At 41.5% G+C, this 20,567-nt stretch overlaps 1 protein-coding gene across 1 annotated transcript; it reads right to left on the bottom strand.

The window, feature by feature from the left end:
- Window positions 1-601: 601 nt before the first annotated feature.
- LOC131972921 (DENN domain-containing protein 5B-like) lies at window positions 602-19,815 on the bottom strand. The gene is made up of 21 exons (XM_059334733.1): window positions 19,561-19,815; window positions 15,187-15,296; window positions 13,319-14,033; window positions 12,601-12,788; window positions 10,872-11,369; window positions 10,483-10,714; window positions 9,212-9,362; window positions 7,882-7,972; window positions 7,681-7,800; window positions 7,427-7,579; window positions 7,213-7,291; window positions 7,054-7,129; window positions 6,418-6,546; window positions 6,178-6,299; window positions 5,375-5,520; window positions 5,162-5,280; window positions 4,707-4,891; window positions 4,449-4,531; window positions 3,802-3,928; window positions 3,381-3,555; window positions 602-1,994 (listed from the first exon to the last, which is right to left on the bottom strand). Exons 1-21 carry the CDS (start codon window positions 19,667-19,669, stop codon window positions 1,811-1,813), a joined length of 3,792 nt encoding a protein of 1,263 aa, XP_059190716.1. The 5' UTR covers window positions 19,670-19,815; the 3' UTR covers window positions 602-1,810.
- Between the last annotated feature and the right edge of the window lie 752 nt (window positions 19,816-20,567).

The following is a 20,567-nucleotide window of genomic DNA, read 5'->3' as shown; positions in this document are numbered from 1 at the left end:
TATGCTTTCATGTTGTATCTTGTTTACAACTGGACTACCAATCAAAAACCCCACTTATCCATTCACTAGTATTTAATTGTATGTTTATAGTCATCTGTCTATTCAGTACAATTCCAGTACAATTCTGCAATAAATACTCTAATTACTCTACCTCTTTTAAATGAAGCACAGGTACTATAATGTCATCTAAGACACTTCAGTTTGTCTTCACATGCAACACAGGCTTCACAAAAATAGATTTTACTTCAGGGTTTATGATTTGAATTGCATTATGCTGCATATATGCTATTTGAGTCATCCCCTCTATGCGGCTGTTTTCTTTTCCTGTAATGTCTGTGACGCTGCCAACTCCCTTCCTCAAACGGATTTTAGAAGCTTCTTTCAGAGCAGAGGACACAGCAAAGCTTTGGATATATACATTACTGGTCAAGTTTTCATTTTGCAGATTCTTAAATTCTTTCTAAATATCAGATGCAATTAGTATTACTGTATTTAACAAATGTACAATAAAGCATGTGCAGTTGCTGCGGAAAATCATTTGATATATCTGTTTGGACATCACAGATTTAAGTGAATAGTAGGGGGAAAAAACAAGACCAAGTCAGTTATGACAATATGAACTTTAATATTTGACAACACATTTCATAAATAACAATTCATTATTGCTTTCTCTAATCATAAATGATAATATATGCTTGGTCATTGTGGGTTACATAGTGCTTGCAGGACAGTGCAGGAGACAGCATTTTCATTTTTCTTCAACTGTAAAATTAAATGTGATATCAACATAATACCTAGCATTTTTAAGAAACTGTGCTCTATTCATTGTCTGACGACAACTGAACAGTTTAGAAATAAACGCCATGAATATTATCCACATAATTATTCAAATGTGCCCATAGTGGAATCTATTGTTTTACACAGACACAAACAGGATGCCTTTATACAGAAAAATATGCCACAACTTCATTACACCATAATAACAAATGGGAACGATTCTATCAAAGGTCTAATGAAGCAAAATATTTACAATGAGAGAGGGGAAAAAAGCTTTCTGACAGTGACAGAGTCTATTTGAACTGACACAATGAGGACACTAGTTTGGTTTCAGTGTTTCACCAACAGAGGATTTCAGGAGCGCAACTCTTCAGTACGTGACCCGAAACTGAAGTAAACAATGAGAAACAGGCAAGATGTTACACAGTATAACAAGAGCATAATAATATAACATTTTGTAACATATTATAGAGTGGGAACATGATCTTTCTGGAGTATATATTAACTAAGATATCCAATGAATGAAGTCAAGAAAAATGTTTATATAATAAGGCCTGAGTCCTGATATTTCAGATCACAACACACTAAGACATAAAACAAACAGATTTTGGCCATGCATGTGCTTAGGTTAAAGTTCAAGTGCAAGCAATACAGCAGTTGAAGGAGAGTTATAGTTGTCCTAGGATCAGGTACAGTTAATGCTGGGAGCTGTGGAAATATCTACTGTAGATGTGGGATAATGAATGACCCTATTTCTGCTGGAGGAAACAGAATTTCACAGTGTAAACAAGCATAGGAAAAATTTGACTATTTCCTGAAGCAAATACAGTAAATAACCTTTACATCAGGTGAACAAGGCAATATGTTCGGAGCTCCAGTTGACAGTGACTACATCTAGTCCGCTGCCCTCTTTCATGATAAAGTCACATTTCTCAAGTGTCTGAATGATCTTCCTTTTTCCCACGGATGAAAAGATGAATAACCCGTCTGCATTCCTGCAGCAGGTTACAGAGCAGAGGCTAATCTGTTAGGGTCAGAGGTCAACTCCTTTGACCAATGCAGTCTCCAAGGTGATGGTAAACTCATTGAGCGTGTGCAGGATGCGGGACAGGGAGTGGACAGCAGCTCGGTCCCGCAGCAGAGCACCGTCCTCGTATGTCCGCACTGTCAGGGGACACTCCGCCAGCAGTGGGAGCCACTGAGAGAGAAGCCGGTCCCTGCAGCCAAAAGAACAGGCATCGGTCAATGATGGTCCCATAAATGCCTGATGAGGTTTAAGACTGAACTAAAAAGTGAGTTACCTAACTACAACACAGAACTATTGCCATCTACTTTATCTTGAAACAGTCTTCAACCACAAGATGTTTTCTGTGTTTGTTAACCAGAATATTCAGGTAATTTAATGTTAAACAAAAGCAAAGACCCAAGAAGTCTCGTCGTTAAAGTTATAGAAATTGGACAAAAAACTTTTTCACATGTTAAAACCAATACGATCTCTGTTAATTATACATTCGATAATATTAAAAGTACTGAAGCTCCAAAAGAAGAAAAAACAGATCTCCAATCAGATTTTCAACCCAAGCCTGCAGAGATGAAACAATGGGTAAGAAAATCAACTGGTCCTCAACCTGTGGCTGTTACAGCATTCTTTCCACCATGTGACTGGAGGCTACTATAAACATTAATACAAATATTTCTGTATGTGTATCAGTGACTTTTTCCGTACCAGCACTGAGTGCACACTGTTAATTAAACCAAAAAAAAAAAAAAGAATGAAATGGTGTCTTAAAAAATGAAAACATTATCATTATCATCTTTTTTTTGTCATGACAACAGTGATAACCACCATCTTCTAACAACAATTATGGAAATAATTAAACTGTCTGTGTAAGGTATTTAAAAAAAAGTGTCATTCGACATTATCGTTAACTTTAGCACTTAGATTTGATTTAAATCAATCTCTAGTGATTCTGACTGTTGATGCAGAAGACAAGAAAAAAAGGTTTTGTAAACTTGGTGTCACAGTTATTTAATTGAAATATACTTTCCGATCTAAAATACATTCCAGCTAAATAGGTTTAGTTTCATTTTTAAACCTGTATTTAATTTACACAGAGATATGAATGATTTTCTGCATATCATGCCCAAGCATTAGAAGACGAAGGCGGGCACTTTCCCTACTGTAGGTTATGTAAATGGTTCAGTGCAGGAAAATTGGAAAGTAGCAGCGTGCAGGGCTCCAAATCTTGAATGGGTGCACGGTAGTGGCAAGGACACAAGGAAACAAAACACTACCACTCACAGAGATATATTATTTAATAGTACCCTCATCAAATAAGAAGATTATTAATTTGTGTTAATGTTTTGTTTCCTTGTATCAGAGCATGAAAACCCCTGAGTGCTGACGGCTGCTTCCTCTGGGCCTCAGGAAGGAAACTATATCACATTTCCCAACACTATAGAATGACCAGGATGCTTTAAATCACAGAAGGGATCACAAATCTAGGTTTTTAGACTTAAATGAGATTAATTGCATAAGTATCAGTCTAATTATAAACCTGTTGTTGGATTAAAAAACATAATTGTGACTCATTGTGTCTCACCTGATTCCCAAGCAGACGAAAAGCTGGAACTTGCCCTCTTTTCCAATGTTTCGTGGCGAGGCATTGATGGAATTGACGTAGTGGCACAGTGAGTCGCAAGGTGGACCCTTCGTCAGTGTCGATCCCTGCAGGTCGCCCATCTGATCTGCTGTTTCCATGGAAACCACTGCCTTCTCTATGGGAAAGAGTTGGTCATAATGTTAGTCCATGACTTATTAATATACAGACAATAAGTGACAACAAGGCTGTAGAAGACAAACACTGGAGATGGAAGGTGTTACAGTGGTTGTTAACAATACGCATCAATCACGCTTTGTTGCCTGCAATTTGATATGTGAAATTCATATTGATCACCACTAGATGGAGACATCAGCGAGATGTAAGACATCCTTTTTTATGGCTTCACAGTCAAAGTACTTACCCACAAAGTCCCAAACAAACACATTCCTCTGGAAAAGACGGTTCGATTTGAGCCCGTGCAGGAGGAACTTCTCCAAAGAAAGCACCAGACCTCCTTCACCACATAACAAGACTGTCAGGTTTCCCCTCTGGGATCAGAGAAATGGGAGAGTCACTGTAAGCAAGAGGCTCATCTTTCAACTTCAGTAAAACCCCTCATATGCAATTTTCTAAAATCCTCCACAGCAGAGAGAAATTTGTTTATTCTCTAATCTGAAAGGCTCTTCTTTCATTTACTAAGAGGAAGTAAACAGAACAGAGCAAATGACTGTACATTAAAGCCTGTGTGTGCACTGAAGATGTTATTACAATGAATAGGAAGCCCATTAGAGATAAACGAAAGTGATCCATCAAGTCTCTTCAGCGCTTTCAACTTGCTATTGAGATGAGAGAGGCTAGTCTGATACACGAACAAGACAAATGAGGCCGGGCTGGAGAAACCGGGGTAACGAACCATGATGGATATAAAAATAACACAAGTGGGAGGTTGACAGTCTAACACGTCGCTGCATGAGATGCTCTGCATGAACCATTTCCACCCCATTTTAGCTACGGAAGCCAAAATGAATTCGCTTAAATGCTTAATTCTCAACATTTACACTCACATACCTCTTGTTCTGGTTTGTGGAAGTGTTTGACAAGGTTATTTGCTGCCTCCCTCATGTCCTCTTGTACTTCAACAGACAGCATTCCTGACAAGATAAACGGAAAATGGTTACAAACAGAAACATGAGGATGAATGATGACAAACATGAGGGGAAGTGGACAGGGGCTAAACAGAAAGGTGATACAGGAGCAGAATCTGTTATTGTAACAACAAGTAGGTCAGCTATTGTACTAAAGAATGTGTTCTTTGTCAGTACGCACTGCTTCGGCTGCCAAGCGCTCCCAGCACTGCCCGCACACTCTGAGAAGGAGAGCTCAGCTCCGGAGGCGTCCCTGTCCACCTTCCAGCATCCTCCTCTCCACCAGGTGACACCAGCTGACCAATGAGAACCCTTTCCAAGCTGCCGTCGCCCACGCCTTTCCCCAGCCATCGGCCACATGGGAACCTGGAGGGAAAGAAGACACAGTGCTTCATTACATCCAACTTCAAAACATTTATTATGCAAAGACATGGCGTAGATAAGAGCCATCTGTTCGAATCAGCTAGTGTAGTGCAAGCAGCTCTCTTATGGGAGTGTTTAAAGTCGCTCAGACATCCAATATGTGGATCAAACAGATTGCCTCATATCTTTATCAAACAGGGAGCTGTTGTTGTTGTGCTGTGAGGTCAAAGTCAGTGTTTAGTGATGAGACCAGGGTCATTGTAAGAAGCTTACTTGTAGGTGTGCCCCGTGATCTCATTATACACCATGACACAGTCGATCAGACACTTGGCCAACAAGCCGGAGTTCTCCTGTCCCAGCTGCAGAGTGCTCAGCCTGCCCAGGTTCTTACACTGAAATCAAAAGCACAAACCAAAGTTAGTGTATTAAACCATGTGTTTCAGTCAAGCATGATGTTAACCATACTGCTGAAGAGTGAACACTAACCTGGAAAAAAATCTCTTGTGTATTCTTCGGGATCTGTCTAACTCCTGAATCACCAAGTTCTCCTGACACGCACACCCAAGGGTCAACTGTCGCCATTGCAATGCTCAGCTTCTTCATAGGTATTATGACAACACGGTATGGAATACCTAGAGGGAGAGAAGAAAGCAAATTTTATTCATTTGTGTCATTTGGAGAAGCAGGCAGGGGTACTGTCATGGAAGCTAAGCAATGACCTGCCGTGGACGGGGGCAGCAGTAAAACATATGTAAAATGTAGCATACACTTAAAACAGTTTAAACAGACAAGCAACTCCTGTGTTCTTCAAGGTAAAATTACTACTTTTGTCAATGGAGTCTGGTGCCTTTGAAGAGAGCATAGATAACGCCTTCAGTTCCCAGTGCATAAACTTCACCAGGGTTGTCTGTTGGCATGGTTACATGGTGTAAATAATGTAAATGTAGTGTACACTTAAGCTGATGTTGATTGTCGACCACCGTCTACTGTAGGTAATACACTGACTATGATTAAATACCTCATACAACTCCACTTTAAAAACTATCCCTTTGAAATTTTCCAAATGTTCTCTGTAAGGATAATAAGGATTTTCACAGCATTGGGGTCATTTTCAACGTGTACTGTTTGAGGTCTAAAAGGTCTGTGTGAATCCATGGGATACTTGGTGTCATTCAACTTTATAAGGTCAGTGGGGTGGAGACGCAACCCAAAGAAAACTTTCAGTGTCTTTGAAAGCTATAAAGCTGCTTGCCAGTAAATTCTAGTTGTTAAAAGTTTACAGGACTCACTGATGGAGGTGAAGACGCGTGTGAAGCAGAGGTAGTCCACAGTGTTCAGAGAGAGCAGGTGGAACAGAAACTGCTCCCTTTCTTCCTCACAGAGTAGGAATGCATGAGGTTTATACAGCTGCCTGTCAGGGGACAAGAAGAAAGGGAAACTGATCAGTCAAAATCACAAGACTTACTATTAATGACACCCAGAAACATTAGACTGGTGCCTCTTTGTCGTTATTATGAGTTGATTCTGACCTTAGCAGCTCCTGGTTTGTAAGCAGCTCTTTAAGGTGCTGGGATAGCATTTTCTTCTCCAGAGCCAGATGGATCCAGGCCCGAGCCTGACCCACCTCAGACAGACCCTCACTCATGGTCTGGATAAACCTGGAATGGAAACAGATACTTGAAAAAAACAAGCTTAAATGCTTGGCCTTTTCTCATAACATTGTATCTAATGATGGTCCTGGGTAATTCAGTTTATATCTTCTGATAAGATCAAAGTGATGCCTGTGACAAAGAACAATACAAAATGCTGGCAATATTATACGCGTTGTATATGTGTAGTGTATTTTAAAAATGTGTTTTCTTTATTTGTATTTGTGTGTGTGTATGTGTGTGTGTGTGTGTGTGTGTTATTTGCTTTGTTTCATATTACATTTGCATGCATCTTTACACATGTGTATGTTTCTTTTTCCTTTCTTTAAATCAGTTTTGTCATAAAAAAAAGAAAAAATAGATCAGAAATATTTCAACTGCACTGTATATTAAGCATCACCTGTTTTGAATTTAACAAATATTTATAAAAACATTTTTTTGCTATATACAATTTTTCCCACATAGATGCAACAGTCTTCAGTCTGTCAAGCATCCAAGTATGTTTGCTCTTGTTACCTCATATCCTGTATTAATGATCCTCTCAGGAGCAGAGTGCTGTCATCAAAATATCTCTGGTCTGAACCATTAGACCCTAAGCAGACAGAAAGTAATACAAATTATGATCCAACTCTTAGTTCAGTGATTTACACAAGAAGAACTAATCAGTGCTCTGACCTGGAGACTCAGCTGGTGTCTCTGTCTTCCCTCCAGCTGCCTGGTAGTGCAGCAGATGGGACCAAAGAGCGGACTTCCCCTGTTCATAATAAACATGTCAATATTTAGTCTGCTTATACAGTCATCTCTTTGTGTTCTTCTATATGAGGTTGATGTGGTAATGTATTTTTCAGGTCACCTGAGCTGATTAGACATGTTAAATTATGTGACTGACCTGTTTCAGCTGCAGACCATGGCCCCAGGTTCTCTCCAGTAGGTCACACAGACCGTGGATGAGTGTGTTTTCCTGCAGGCCTGTGATGTTGGCTTCTCCCTGACCCAGTTCCACACTCTCCTTCCCCATCCTCTCCATCAACATCCGCTTGGTCTGAAAAGCCAGAAAGGACATTTTGCAGCCTTAACCTTCGGCAATGACTTAAGATATAAGTGACAACAGCTCCTCCATCACCACACAGATAAAGCTCTCACCTTCAGACGACACTCGCTCAGCAGCCCGTCAACAAACTCTCTGTGAGTCTGAGTGACCGCTTGAGGGGACAAATCCAGTAGTTTAGACTGGCGGAGGTTCTTCCTCGCAAATGTGTGCTTCTGTTAAATAAACAAAAGGTAATAAATCAGCCACAAGCCTCTTATGGTCTGTGTGTTTGTGAGTGTGAAGTTAGAATGTACCGGTCTCTGTTCATTGTCCACTGCTGAGTGTTCAGTCACCGTTGATCTCTTGAAGTCAGTCCTGCGTGATGCTGTGACACGGCCGGACCACCTGTTCACCCAGATAACAGCAAAACAAATTTTACAACTCCTGTGTTGCAGTACCACCTGAACTATTACTGATGCACCAGCAGGGGCTCTGTTTTACCAATACACAAATGATTAAAATCATGTTTTAATGATGATTCTGATGTTTAGGGTTGGGTGTGTATGCATGGTCATAATATTTGCAGGTGCCAGTGGGAACAGGATCAAGAAAACAGTCCTGCACAGGGCTATAGAGCATGGCTTTGGGAGATGTTAAAATAATTGATTATTTTCTATATTTGTAAATGATTTTATGCTTGATTTATGCTTCTCTGTTGTTTGACTTCCTGTGTCTGTCCCTGTGAGTGACGCAGGTCACTATCAAAGGTCAAACCTTGAGTGTAATAAATATCTCTATGCATTTATATTAAGTCAGACAATATGATTTTGATACAATGATTATGTTTTTGTGTTGATTTTGGTTTAGAAACTTTGACTAAATATATTTCATTGTTTGTTTCATATTTTTTAGACTTTTAGAATCTATGTGAGACAGTAAAAATCCTTAGGCTCTGTAGACATACTATCTTTGGAAGACAAAACAAGACAGGAGGTTTTTTGTTGAATGTTCTGGAGAAGAGGCCAGGATGGCCTTGTTCGGGGCAGCAAGATCGTATGCCCAGCTGGCATGACGTGCCGTTGTGTTAATTGGGACTGGCGAATCGGCGAGTGAGGAGGGCGGAACTTCCTGGAGGAAATCGACCAGCATGTTTTGTAAACAAATGTTAGTATTTTAATGGGTTCAGGGAGAGAGTCGTGGTTCAGACTTCACAAACTGAAACACGTCTGTTTGTATTCAGGGACATGAGTTTTTGAACCCGGAGATCTCTGTAAAGTGCACATTTTTTGACGTATTGTAATAAACTTTTGTTAAACTGAGAAACTTGGACGTCTCCAGCTCTTCATTTCCCCATCAACGAACTGCGCAGAAAAATGGTGAGGTTTTTTCTGTTGGTGACATATTATCAATTTTCAAGGTTTCCTCATGCAATTTTTCTAACAGAGAGAAGTGCCCTTCTAGTTGTGAAATTTACAAAAGATCAGCAGTATTTGGATGCTATTTTTCCTCCTGAAGTATGTGGATATATTGCTTGGATCTAGTCCTTTCATCCCCTTGGCCAGGGTTACCAGTACACATGCTTCTTCAGGGGAATCACTGCCCTAATGTATTCTCTCATAACAACAGCAGAAAAGAAAGGCTCACTTGTTGGTGTTTTGTCCCTGTGCAAGCACATCAGCCTGCAGCTTAGGGAAGTAGCCCTGCTGGTGACGACCCTGTCCGATCCTCATGTCCAGCAGGTGGGGGTGTATGGCTGTGTGGTCAGCCTTCAGCAGTCTGCGCTCAATGGCCTGAGCTGCAGAGACAAAGACAGGGATGGTTGGGATCCAACAGGATGTCTAGTGAAGACATTTCCGGGCAGGACTTGTGTTTAATATTGATTGACATGAACATCTTGTATTCGAGTAAGTTGATTGCTACTAAGTCTGTTTAGTTGCAAGAAGACTGGAGCAGTGTACAATGCAACAACATCTCTCTAATGTGAACAATGATACAGCGTGACTGCAATGCGAGCAGTTAATTTTCTGCAGAGAGGGGCTGGCAGGATTTCAGAGCAGAAGATTTGAAATTGTTTTCACAGAACACAAAGCCTGTCCTCGGCTCAGACCTTATAATGCTCATTCCCTACTGTATCCTTTGGTCCACCCCTCTGTAAATCCCAAACTCTGCACATCTTTCCCCCCTCATATCAGATCATATGCCATGCCTTTTGCGTTTCAACTCTTCATTAGATAATTAGATTTCAATTTCCATTCAGGATATGTCTCCATCAGTTACTATTGGAATAGGTAAATGTTCCCTTAAGCAGAGTTTAAGCAACCACTTCAGTGCTTATTGAAAACAGAGAGAAGAAATGGGGGCTGCAGAAAGATAACAACATAATCAACATACAGTATAAAACCCAAACAGAAGGACAGATGGCAACAGATTTGCAGATTCCCTCTTGACAATCTGGCACCCACTTTAATCATCATTCTGCTCAATCTACCAATTGGGGGCTACAACCTACTTTCTCTATATATATTCTGTATCAAAATGCTGAAAAGAGACTGCAGAACAATCCAGATGCTACTCTTGGTTTGATGTGGGTTGTGTCACAAAAATGTACAGCTTGTAATATTTCAAGTTACTTTTAAGTGCCAAAGAATAAGTAATACGTTATCTCTGCACATGCTCATCACTGCCAAGTGTACATGAACGGAAAATAAACCAATTTATCCATTTATTTCCTGGTGAGAAAAACAACTTAAAGCAACATTGATTACTGATATATACAGTAACACTTTTGTTGCATATTTTGCCTTGTGTTCCATGTTGTAGGAATTTAGTATTTACTTCATGTCTTCTCTTGTAACAGCATGTATGTCATAGTACTTTATTTCACCTTCTCTTATTCATGAGGATCTTCACAGTACCTGACTCAAAGACCGTGGTGCATTTCCTGTAGCGACAGTTACGGGAGTCCTCTTCATCTGTGTCATACAGTTGTTCTCTCTCCAGACGGCTGTCGAACAGCTGCTGCAGTGGCTCTCTATCTGCCCAGCGAGAAATCACCTTCCCATCCACGAAGGAGGAAAACATGGATGTCTCCAGGAACCGGGACATGAAGTGCAAGTGGGTCGCAGGCTGAACTGACAGGAAGGAACCCTGAAACATTGACAAGCATAAACAGAACGTACACAGGGATATAATGTTTGTGTTGTGTTCAAGAGTATTTTAAAAACACAGAAAAGCAATCTTAACATATGTGGAAATAATTGGCATCTAATAATTGTTCTTAGTGAATTGACATTTATGAAAGTACCTTGTCAAAGCTGAACGCCCCCTCTCTGTTGCTCAACCAGGAGTCCAAATCCAGAGCACTGTGGATGACAAACTCCTCATACCTGCCAAACATGGCAGAAAAACTTCCAGCAAACACTTCCCTCAGCTGAATATTCAGCTTGGCAGCCTTCAGCTCTTCCTCCTCCTCCTCAAACACGTTTCCCATCGTCTTCCCTCCATCTGACATCTTTTCTCCTCCGCACCTCCGCGCCAGAGCCTGCAGCCTCTCCAGCACCGCCAGCTCCTCGCCTCCGAGGTTCCCGTTCCTTCTGTCCTCCATCAGATCCTCCAGCACAAGGCTGCTCAGGCAAGGTGAGGCCGTGGCAGGCTTAGTGATCGCACCACCCTGTGGAGGGAGCCCGAAACGCAGCAGCACCTCACTCAGCTCCTGGGTTAGCTCCATCTGGTATGGAAACGCGGGGAGGTCCTCTGGAACCTCGACACATCGGTTGTCAATGTCCACAAAGCATAGGTTGGCCTTTGGAGGAGAAAGACAAACAAAGCCGCTGAAATTATGGAAAATATCTCTCAACCAGCTTCTCCATCAGATAATCATAACAGGTTTAACCAATGACAATGCAGTGGGTGAGCTTTAACATCCAATTAAGATCAGAGATGAAGATTTACATCCCATTAATAGATTCTTGGCATTTCACCGTGATAAGCCCTCAGAGGATATTAGCATGCGAAGGATTATCTAATGATTAGTTTTATCACTGCAACAGGGGGAATTCTGGAAATTCTTCAATATCAGGCTTTCACACTGGCAAACAAATCAGTAACATGAGCCAGAACTGTCACCAGGAAGCTGCTGAGCAAATAAGTACAGAACTTTGTGAGAAAGATAGGCCCTGATTTAAAAATACTGCTTCTGTAAGCAACAGTGGAGCACAGCGCAGTCAGCAGCAACGCGACCTTCAGCAGTGACCTCAGGCAGTTGGTTTGCTGCCTCAGGGGGAGCTGATGTACTGTAGAGTGGACAGTTGAAGACATCCTCTTACTCTGGCAGTCTACTCTAATGTCTTTACTTCTTAGCTAATGTCTTCTCATCATCTCTTTCATTTGGACAGTAAGATCATAGCTTTTGAAAGCCATGAAAAGATGAGCATTCAGGTTTTTCCTGCATATAAATATTAAGGACGACAAAGGGTTTCATTTGGACCATGTAAGCCATTTGTGCCCTTGGCAAATTAAGAAAAGAAGAAAAAAAACAATCCAACCAAAGCCTACATGCATGATGAAGATTTTACATTTTCTTGCAAATTACCACCCATACATCAAATTGCACAACTCAAGAAATAAGTGGAGATTCCTAATTCTTATTAATTATTCAGCAAGTCCCATTATTCTGGATCTCTCATGCTCTACGTTTTTGCTTTCATCCCCCCAGGGCTGTCTTTCAACTGCCTCCTTTCTGGGGCAGAGTGACTTCAAAGAGGCTTCAGCGAGATATTCATGCAGCATAAAGTGATCTTGGATGCGGGATTGGATTGGGCCCAGAGGAAATGTATCGACAGGCTTGAGGCAGAGGGCAAATAGTCACGCTTGCATCACAGAGAGGATCAGCGATCGGGCATAAAAATGTTTGAGTTTAACAACATTTTTAGATCATTTTGTGTGAATGTTTACTCAAATGTCTGCATCCTGAAATCCTGGCTGTTGTTCTTAAACAGGAAACTAGACACATTTGCACATATTTATTTGTATACCTCGTGTGGCAGGTGGAGGGAGGATCGCTGAGCTCCCTCTCTGCGCTGGATACCTATCAGGAACGGCACAGGAGCATCCAGGAGGTGATGTAGTGGTGCAGAAACAATGGGCAGGTAGATGTGCTGCCACTGGAACGGGAATAGCAAGGTGGTGACACCCTCTGCCACCGTCATCAAACGCTGGTAGTCTGAGGAGAGAGAGAGTGATGGGACATTAGCATGGATGAATCACCTATAGCTCCCGAGGGAAGGACTCATTTTCAAGTACATTGCCTTTAACGGTATTTAAATTAAGTGCTTTGCATGATTTGCTTATAGAACAATTTATTTCACATTGCTGTTATGCAACAGAGCCAACCCGATTAATGAGTGAGGAAGTTCCACGCTCATGAACGTATAATGTCAGCTTCTCTGCAGTATTTAACCTAAAACCCATATGCAATGTTGGGACTGTTCAATGTAATAACTGAGAAAAGGAAACTTTTAATATATATTTTTTCACTTGTCTTGTATATTTTGATTAATTCTACATTTAAATATTCTCTTTATATATCTATTTAAGTCACATTATTAACAGTATCTTGTTATGCCTAAAAACATCTGCTGAATTCTGCAAATACACTCTTGTATTAAGTTGAACTAGAAATTATGCAATATGTGTCACATTCTTATTTTTAGTGTCATCTCAGGAATGCTAATAACTGAATAGTGTGTTTACCTTGGGAGCAAAGCAGGACTTGTGTCTCTAGAAGGGCACAGGTAAGTAGTTGTACCATATTGTCCACACCCAGCAGCGAGAACGCCTCTCCAAGAGGAAACTCCCCCAGTGGAAGCTCACCCGGGCCGGGCCGCTGGCACATGATGGGTCCCTGCACCCCGTGGAACCTCAGCGACCTGCCGGGAGGAGGCAGTGGCACCTCGTACAGGATGTTATGGATGTAGCTCTCTATAGGGAGGGGTGGGGCAGTGTGTGACGTCACAGCCTGGTGCAGCTGAGACAGAAACTGTCGAGCAGCTTGAAGGAAGGGGAGCGGCGTGAGGAGGCAGAGGGCTTTGGACACGTACAGAGTGTCTCGTGCTGAATCGAAGGAGCCTGCGCAGCCGAGGCAAGAGGAAACCCCAGCCAGAGACTCAGCGTCTGACTCATCCAAGCTGCTCACAAGCGAGTCCATGCTGCAAGTGGAGGGCGAGGAGGCAGACGAGGAGGAGGAAGAGGGGGAGGAAGCAGATGAAGCTGAGTGACGCTCCACATGGTGCATCTGGTAGAGAGTCTGCATGGCTGTGATGATCTGAGGACTGGTCACCTCCTCGTAGAAGGTGTGGACAAAGCCGTAGGAACGCGTACCGTCGTCGAAAGACATTGTGAATGAGTGAAACTGAGGATCAAGCCTGTCCGCCTGCGTGCGAAAGGAAAGACCCCTTGGCATACAGAGCTGCGGAGAAAGAGTGAAGAAGATTTTTTAAACCATGCTCTTGGTTTTCTGATTTTACACTCAACTAAAACACATCTGTATCTGGGGCAATGAAAGCAACCATGAATGCCATTATAGAACACACCGTTTCAAACTGTTGTACTTTAATTTACCCAGGGAAAATTGCGGAGGCTGTAAAAGAAAGTGGCAGATACCTGAGAGACAAATTAAGCATTTAGCCAAAACAACTAAACAGAATCAGTGGAAAGTTGATCCTTGCATTGGCTTGATATTAATCTGTAATTGTATTTCTGCTCCTAGCACACATGATCGTTTCTGATAAGGAAAATGACACAACATTTGTTCTGATTGGCCCATAATCTTGAAATTTGCTACGGATATACCTTGGACAAGTATCTAACTGTACAACTTTAATAGTTTTAGATCACATGAAAATTTTTTATGTATTGACATTAAGAGTGAGGAAAATTAAATTTTAAAAAAGACATTGTGTATATGAAAACTTTTCAATTTTTTTACACTGCATATGTGCACATTTTTGAGAAACGTAGAAAGCAAATACTTGATTGTGCTCCTTATAGTTTCTGAGACTAAGCCACTTTCTTATTATTCTATATTTAGTCTTTAGCTACGTGGGACTACTGTTTTTTCCCTAAATTATAATTGAGTCTACTGCAAAAACAGTAAATGTGCCCAAAGACTAGATTCTTAATATTTATTCACATTTGATTTGAGGTACGCCCAGAGAACACTTTCACTAAAAGGAAATTTAAAATTCAGGTTGCCGGCACAAATGAGCTAATAAGACCCCTCATTTTACTGATGCCATAAATAGATAACACAAAATACTGTGGTGCTTACTGACAGACTTCTTTTGAAGCTTATACTTTCATCATCCTGACCTGCTTTTCCTCAGAGAACAATAAACAAAAAGAACGAAAAGTGCTCTATCAGGCAGCAAACAAGATAAATGGCTCCTGCTACACAATTTCTCTCAGTTATCATGTTCTCCTTTTGTCATTTGTAACAATTTCAGCCACAAAACATTTGCCCTACAAAAAAAGGCACATCTTGTCCTTCCTTATCCGTTACATGTTGGTAAGATAAAAACAACGACACTGAAGAAAAGTATTTATGCAGTGCAGGTTCTCACCATATTGACAGCATCTTTATTGAAGGGATTCCTGCCTGTGCTTTCAGGGTAGTGCACCAGAACCTTTGACTTGAACGACCGTCGAATGGGGCTCTGCTCAAAGCCCTCGCCTGAAAGACAAACAGAAAAAAAAGTTATAGCATTATCATATTAGTACAGAGTGATCTTTGACCTTCACTGCTACTGAGAAAGACTTTATGACACGATGGAAAGGTTCGAACAGAGGATGTCACGAAATAACGCCCGCTTTGATTTATGAAAAAGCTCGGACGGGGCGACCTTGTCTGACACAGGTTGAAAAAAAGTTTATCTGTTGTTGACAGCAAGGACCATTCTGCAGCAAAGAGGGAAACCCTTCCAAGAGTTATGTAACTCAACTCATTACCATAGAGATGGACTGGAAAAGCAGTACAACACCCTTCATCGCTGACACTCTGCAGAAGGAAACTCTTTATGCTTGCAGGGCGGGCACAGAATAAAAATATGCTGCTAAGCCTCAGCATAAAGGAAGAGAGATGTCTATATCACAGCTACATGTACATGAAAGGAATTGGATTTGCAGTGGATGCAAGAAAACTAATTGTAATACATTCCTACATTCACAATGCACAGATTTGATGCATTGCCCTGTCAGGCTCAGGTTTCTCCTCTCTTCATTCTCTGCAGCTCGTGTCAGCTTCTAGCTCCGGTTACATACAGAGTGCTGTCCGAGGAGCTGCTGAGGATAGAAATAAAATGTGTGTGCATGATTCAGCTCAGACAGTCGTGGATGAGGAACTTTCATTATTCATCCACGTTCTGAGGGGGATGCCCTTGAACAGTCGTCTTCCCTGTATTCCTCATTTTACTAATCCACCATGACTTCTTAGAGTTCATGTTCAGTTTTAACAGACACTAGAATGACAAAAACAACTGCAAATGACAAAATAACTAGTGTTCTTTCTGCTGCCAGCTTTGACGCACTTGTTCAGCATTCAGGAACATGCAGCTCACCTGCCTATGAGATGACGCACAGCACCCCGAGAGAGGAAACTGAGCCGCAGGCAGAGTGAGAAGGGAGCAGCACTTCAAGATAAACTGAATCAGACTGGTAGGTGGGAGACAGGAGCTAATGGATCACAGTGAAGAGAGGGGGAGTCAATGTTCTTTGCTAAGGATACAAATTGGTGTCGGCTCTGAGAGGCAGAATCCAGCCTCGCAAAAGGACACCTAGTTGCCATGGAAGCACTTTCCGCCGCGGCTTCGAAGATAGCCCTCAAGACAAAGCTTGTCGGTGGATTTTACGTCACCCCGAGTTTCATCAGCTGACCCAATTAAAACCCACACTCCTCCTGTGACACGAGTTCACACCACGTTTTTGCACATTATTCACACGCAGTCACTCTCTTTCTCCATGTTCACAGAACGGAGTAAGAGGGAGGTTTGTTTGACTGTTTGAATGAAAGCTTAAATGCCTCTTTCAGTTAGGCTGTAATTAACATGTTTACTTGTCTGCATTAACACACACTATGTATACACTATGCATAGCCAAGTGAGATGCAGAACACCTATATCATCAAAAGGGCTGCAACTAAACATTGTTTTCATTAATCTACCCATTATTTTCTTGAATACTATAATGGTTTTTATTTGGTTATAAAGTGTCTGAAATTAGGGACCACTTTTCCATCACAATTGGTGATATGCTCAGATTCCCTGTTTAGCCCAACCAGCAGTCCAAAATCCCAGTATACTCAATTAACTGTCACATAAGACAAATAAAATTAGCAAAGCACTGCTGAGATGCTGGAACTACTTCATGTTTGGCATTTCTGGTTTAAAAAATGTTTTTGTGCACATACATGTGGTGTATCTGGAGCCCCGACCAACCCACAAACTGTGAAATAAAACACCAGTCATTTTTTTGGGCTGAGTAGATCAGGAAACATGTGATTCAACAAGCCATTCAGATTTCCAATGTTACATGCAGGCTCATTAGAATATACCTCCCCCCCATCTGAGTGTCTCCACCCACAGCTGGAGAACTACTAAAGTCCTTGTGAAAGTTTTTACCACTGTCACTATAATATTTTTGGATGACAATAACAACAAAGTGTTTCATAATCATTCCACAGTTTAGACATTCATCAGAAAGATTTATGTCCTTGAGTGGTGCCTCATCCCCAAAACAGGCACCTTCATTAGGGATGATTGAACATCCATAAAGGTAGACATCTGTCACCACCTGAATTACCCCCACCGCCCCGTTCATCATATCATTACATGAGTAGATGAGGGCTGATATAAAAAGCAGAAAGAGATTAAAATGACCGCAAATGTCAGCTGGCACTGACTGATGAGGAGTTATTCCTTTTTGGCTCAAACAGTTTAAATCACGGCGTCTTTGCATTACAGATCTGTCCATCTACTGCAGGCTGAATCATGTAACCAAACAAGAAAGACACATTTTGCTTTTCATCTTGTGGTGCTGGGCTTTTATGCTTAAAATAAAGGATAAAAGGGTCTTAAAATAAAATAACTCAGGCTGGAATTTCTCCGCACAAATAGACAAGTGCAAAATCTACAGTTAAACATTATATAGCAGTTCTGGGTCAGGGAGTTCTCGTCCTCCAATGATGTCATCCCCCTGTGACAGTCGGGTGTTGAAGCCTCTATGGGCAACGTCATGTGAAATTTCATTAGGCTGCAGAAAACACAGTGGCATCTATTGAGAAGCCAACAAGGGCAGATTGTTTCTCTGTAGGAATTTTCCAATAACACAAAAAGAGATACTGTATTACCTCACACATCCAAACACTTGTGCACATGATGGGATGAACATCTCTTGCTCAACTGCAGTTTATAGAATATGTGTGTAAACTCAAATACAGAGGCAAAAATCCCTTGAAAGGAGCAGAGCCCCCTGCTGCAGTGGGTCTGAGATGACCCGCTGTTACATAAGCAGATTTGTGGAGCTCAGATATACCAGCCAGCAGCACTGTCACACGCCGCAGGGAACCAGATCAAAGTCCCCGATGGTTAGTTATAGCCATAATTATTCTGCAGCACAGCTATGTCTTCCAACATGATACAAAGCTCATCCTAACTATACATTTTCTTGCTTTTATTCAAAGACATTTCTAGTTACAGCCATCTTTCTCCCCAGAGGAGATGCTCTACATTAGCTACATTTCTGCTACAGTATGGAGAAAAAGGAGAATTCAGCATGTGACTATTGTCTGCAGACCTGGAAGTGACGTTCAAGGTGTTGGTATTCAACACACTTGCACAGCTCTTTTTCCTCACAAAGACCTACAAATGCACACACACACACACAGCACATGCAGACGTCACAGAGGGCTCCTGGGTGAATTTGTCCTCAGTGTCAACAACCTAGTGTGGGAGAAGCCTCTTGATTTTTCTAACAACCAGCCACCAAAAAATACACCTTCACAAGCCCTTGACACGAGGCAGCATCACTGCAGCTGTCATCACCTCCACAACCTCCGACACCACAGCATCCATTTCCTTCCACCTTTGGCTTTTGGTGGGAAAAATAAATACAGATGTGATTTGCTTGGGTAAAACAAAAAGTCCAGCTCTATTTGAGAGCCGAACCAGCCGTCACATAGATTATCACTGCTTTCAGATTTGCACAGCAGTGTAATCTGGCAGCACACACACACATACATACATACACAGGCAGCCCTGTATTAACCATGAACCACTGCTTGGATGCTCCATCTGTGCTTCAGCTGCGTTATTATTGGGATGATAGGATGCCGTTGTTCTTTCTTTACTCAACCCTTTCTCTGCTATTTTCCCGATCCAGGTGTAGCAGTGGATGACTTGCAGAAAACAACAAAGCTATATCCTCATTTGACTTACACTGTAGTCATAAAAATGTGATCAAAACACAATCACAGAACCGTGATAAAGCAGGGATAATACAAAAGGACAATATCATAGGGTGATCCTATGGTTGTTATTTTACATTTTTCATTCAAATTCATGGGGACATGAACATTCTCTTGAATTTTGTTTATCAGCTTAATACTCAAAAATATACATTTTTAAACAATCTGTTTAAAAATACACAAATCATTCAACAACAAAAAATTCTTATGAACATTTTGATAGTATTTATTTCAAATATGTTGTCTCTGGCTAAAATAATGGCTATCCTACTCAGGCTCCCAGCAGATATGTTGTCAACAACGCTCTGAAAGGAAGATGAATGTGGTGTCCAATCACAACATATTTAAATGGATGTCACCCTACACACACAAATAGGCCTACATGAAATGGTAAATGTTTTAAGCATGACATGAAGCATATCCTCGGCTGTGTCTGTGTAGTGTGGGTTTGTTTGGTTCGTGTTTGTGGACCATGTACCTGCTCCATCGTCCGGCTCCAGGCCCGTCTCCGTGTCCACTCCACACACAACAAAATAGTGGGCGAAACGGCAAGAAGCCGATCCTGTGGCCGCTGCAGTCCCGTTCATCCTCGACGCGTTTATGGTGTGAGAGCTCCGTTTACTTCTACTTAACGTTGTGGATGTTCATAGCTGATGCGGCTAATCCGAAATGTTTTTGCCTTCCTCGTCCTACCTCTCCTGATCCTTGCGCTGCGTTGTGTCGGCCCGCCCGCCTGCTCGCTCTGCTCCGCTGTGTGACTCTGATGGAGCTCAGCGGGATCCAGCGATGGTCATCTCATTCTTTCAGAGGGGGAGGAGGCTGTGTGTAGGCACGGGAGGAGGGAGGGGGAGACAAAGACCTGAACGCATCATCGTCACTGTTAAATCAGCCTCATTTGTTGTCCGAATTCATCATCCGCGCCCACATCACAACAAAAATCACGATTCGTCAAAGGGATTTTTACCACACAGCCTACTACTGTATAACCAGCAATCAGTGGCGGTTCTAGACCAATTTTATACCAAAAAATTATATTTAAGCATTCAAAACCTTTATTTTAGCGAAAAATTCTCATATTTGGAAGAACTACATTGATTGAAACACTGAGACTTACCAACATTAACAGTTATTTTTGTACGACAATGACATTTCTCATTTTTGTGCACAGTTACTTTTTTTTATTTTCAAAGTGCAGTACAGTGAAAGTGATCTTTATATTTAGCTTTTATTGCACAATTAAACTATTATACAATGTACACATTCTGGGTTCATTTTGTGTACAATGAGATATTATTTGAACAAAAACTAGGTAAGAATTGTTCCGTCGTTCATTGTTATAAATTGATCATTTTATTATTAATTTGACACAGGGGCCACAGCAGAGGCCAAAGGCTTCTTCACAGGGGCAGTGACCCCTGGAGGCCCCTGTGTAGAACCGCCACTGTCAGCAATGCACATTGAATGCTTGTACTTATGCAAAATTAA

This window comes from Centropristis striata, chromosome 6, assembly GCF_030273125.1.
Source record: "Centropristis striata isolate RG_2023a ecotype Rhode Island chromosome 6, C.striata_1.0, whole genome shotgun sequence".
Lineage (NCBI taxonomy): Eukaryota > Metazoa > Chordata > Actinopteri > Perciformes > Serranidae > Centropristis > Centropristis striata.
This window is presented reverse-complemented; position numbering and strand designations above follow the sequence as displayed.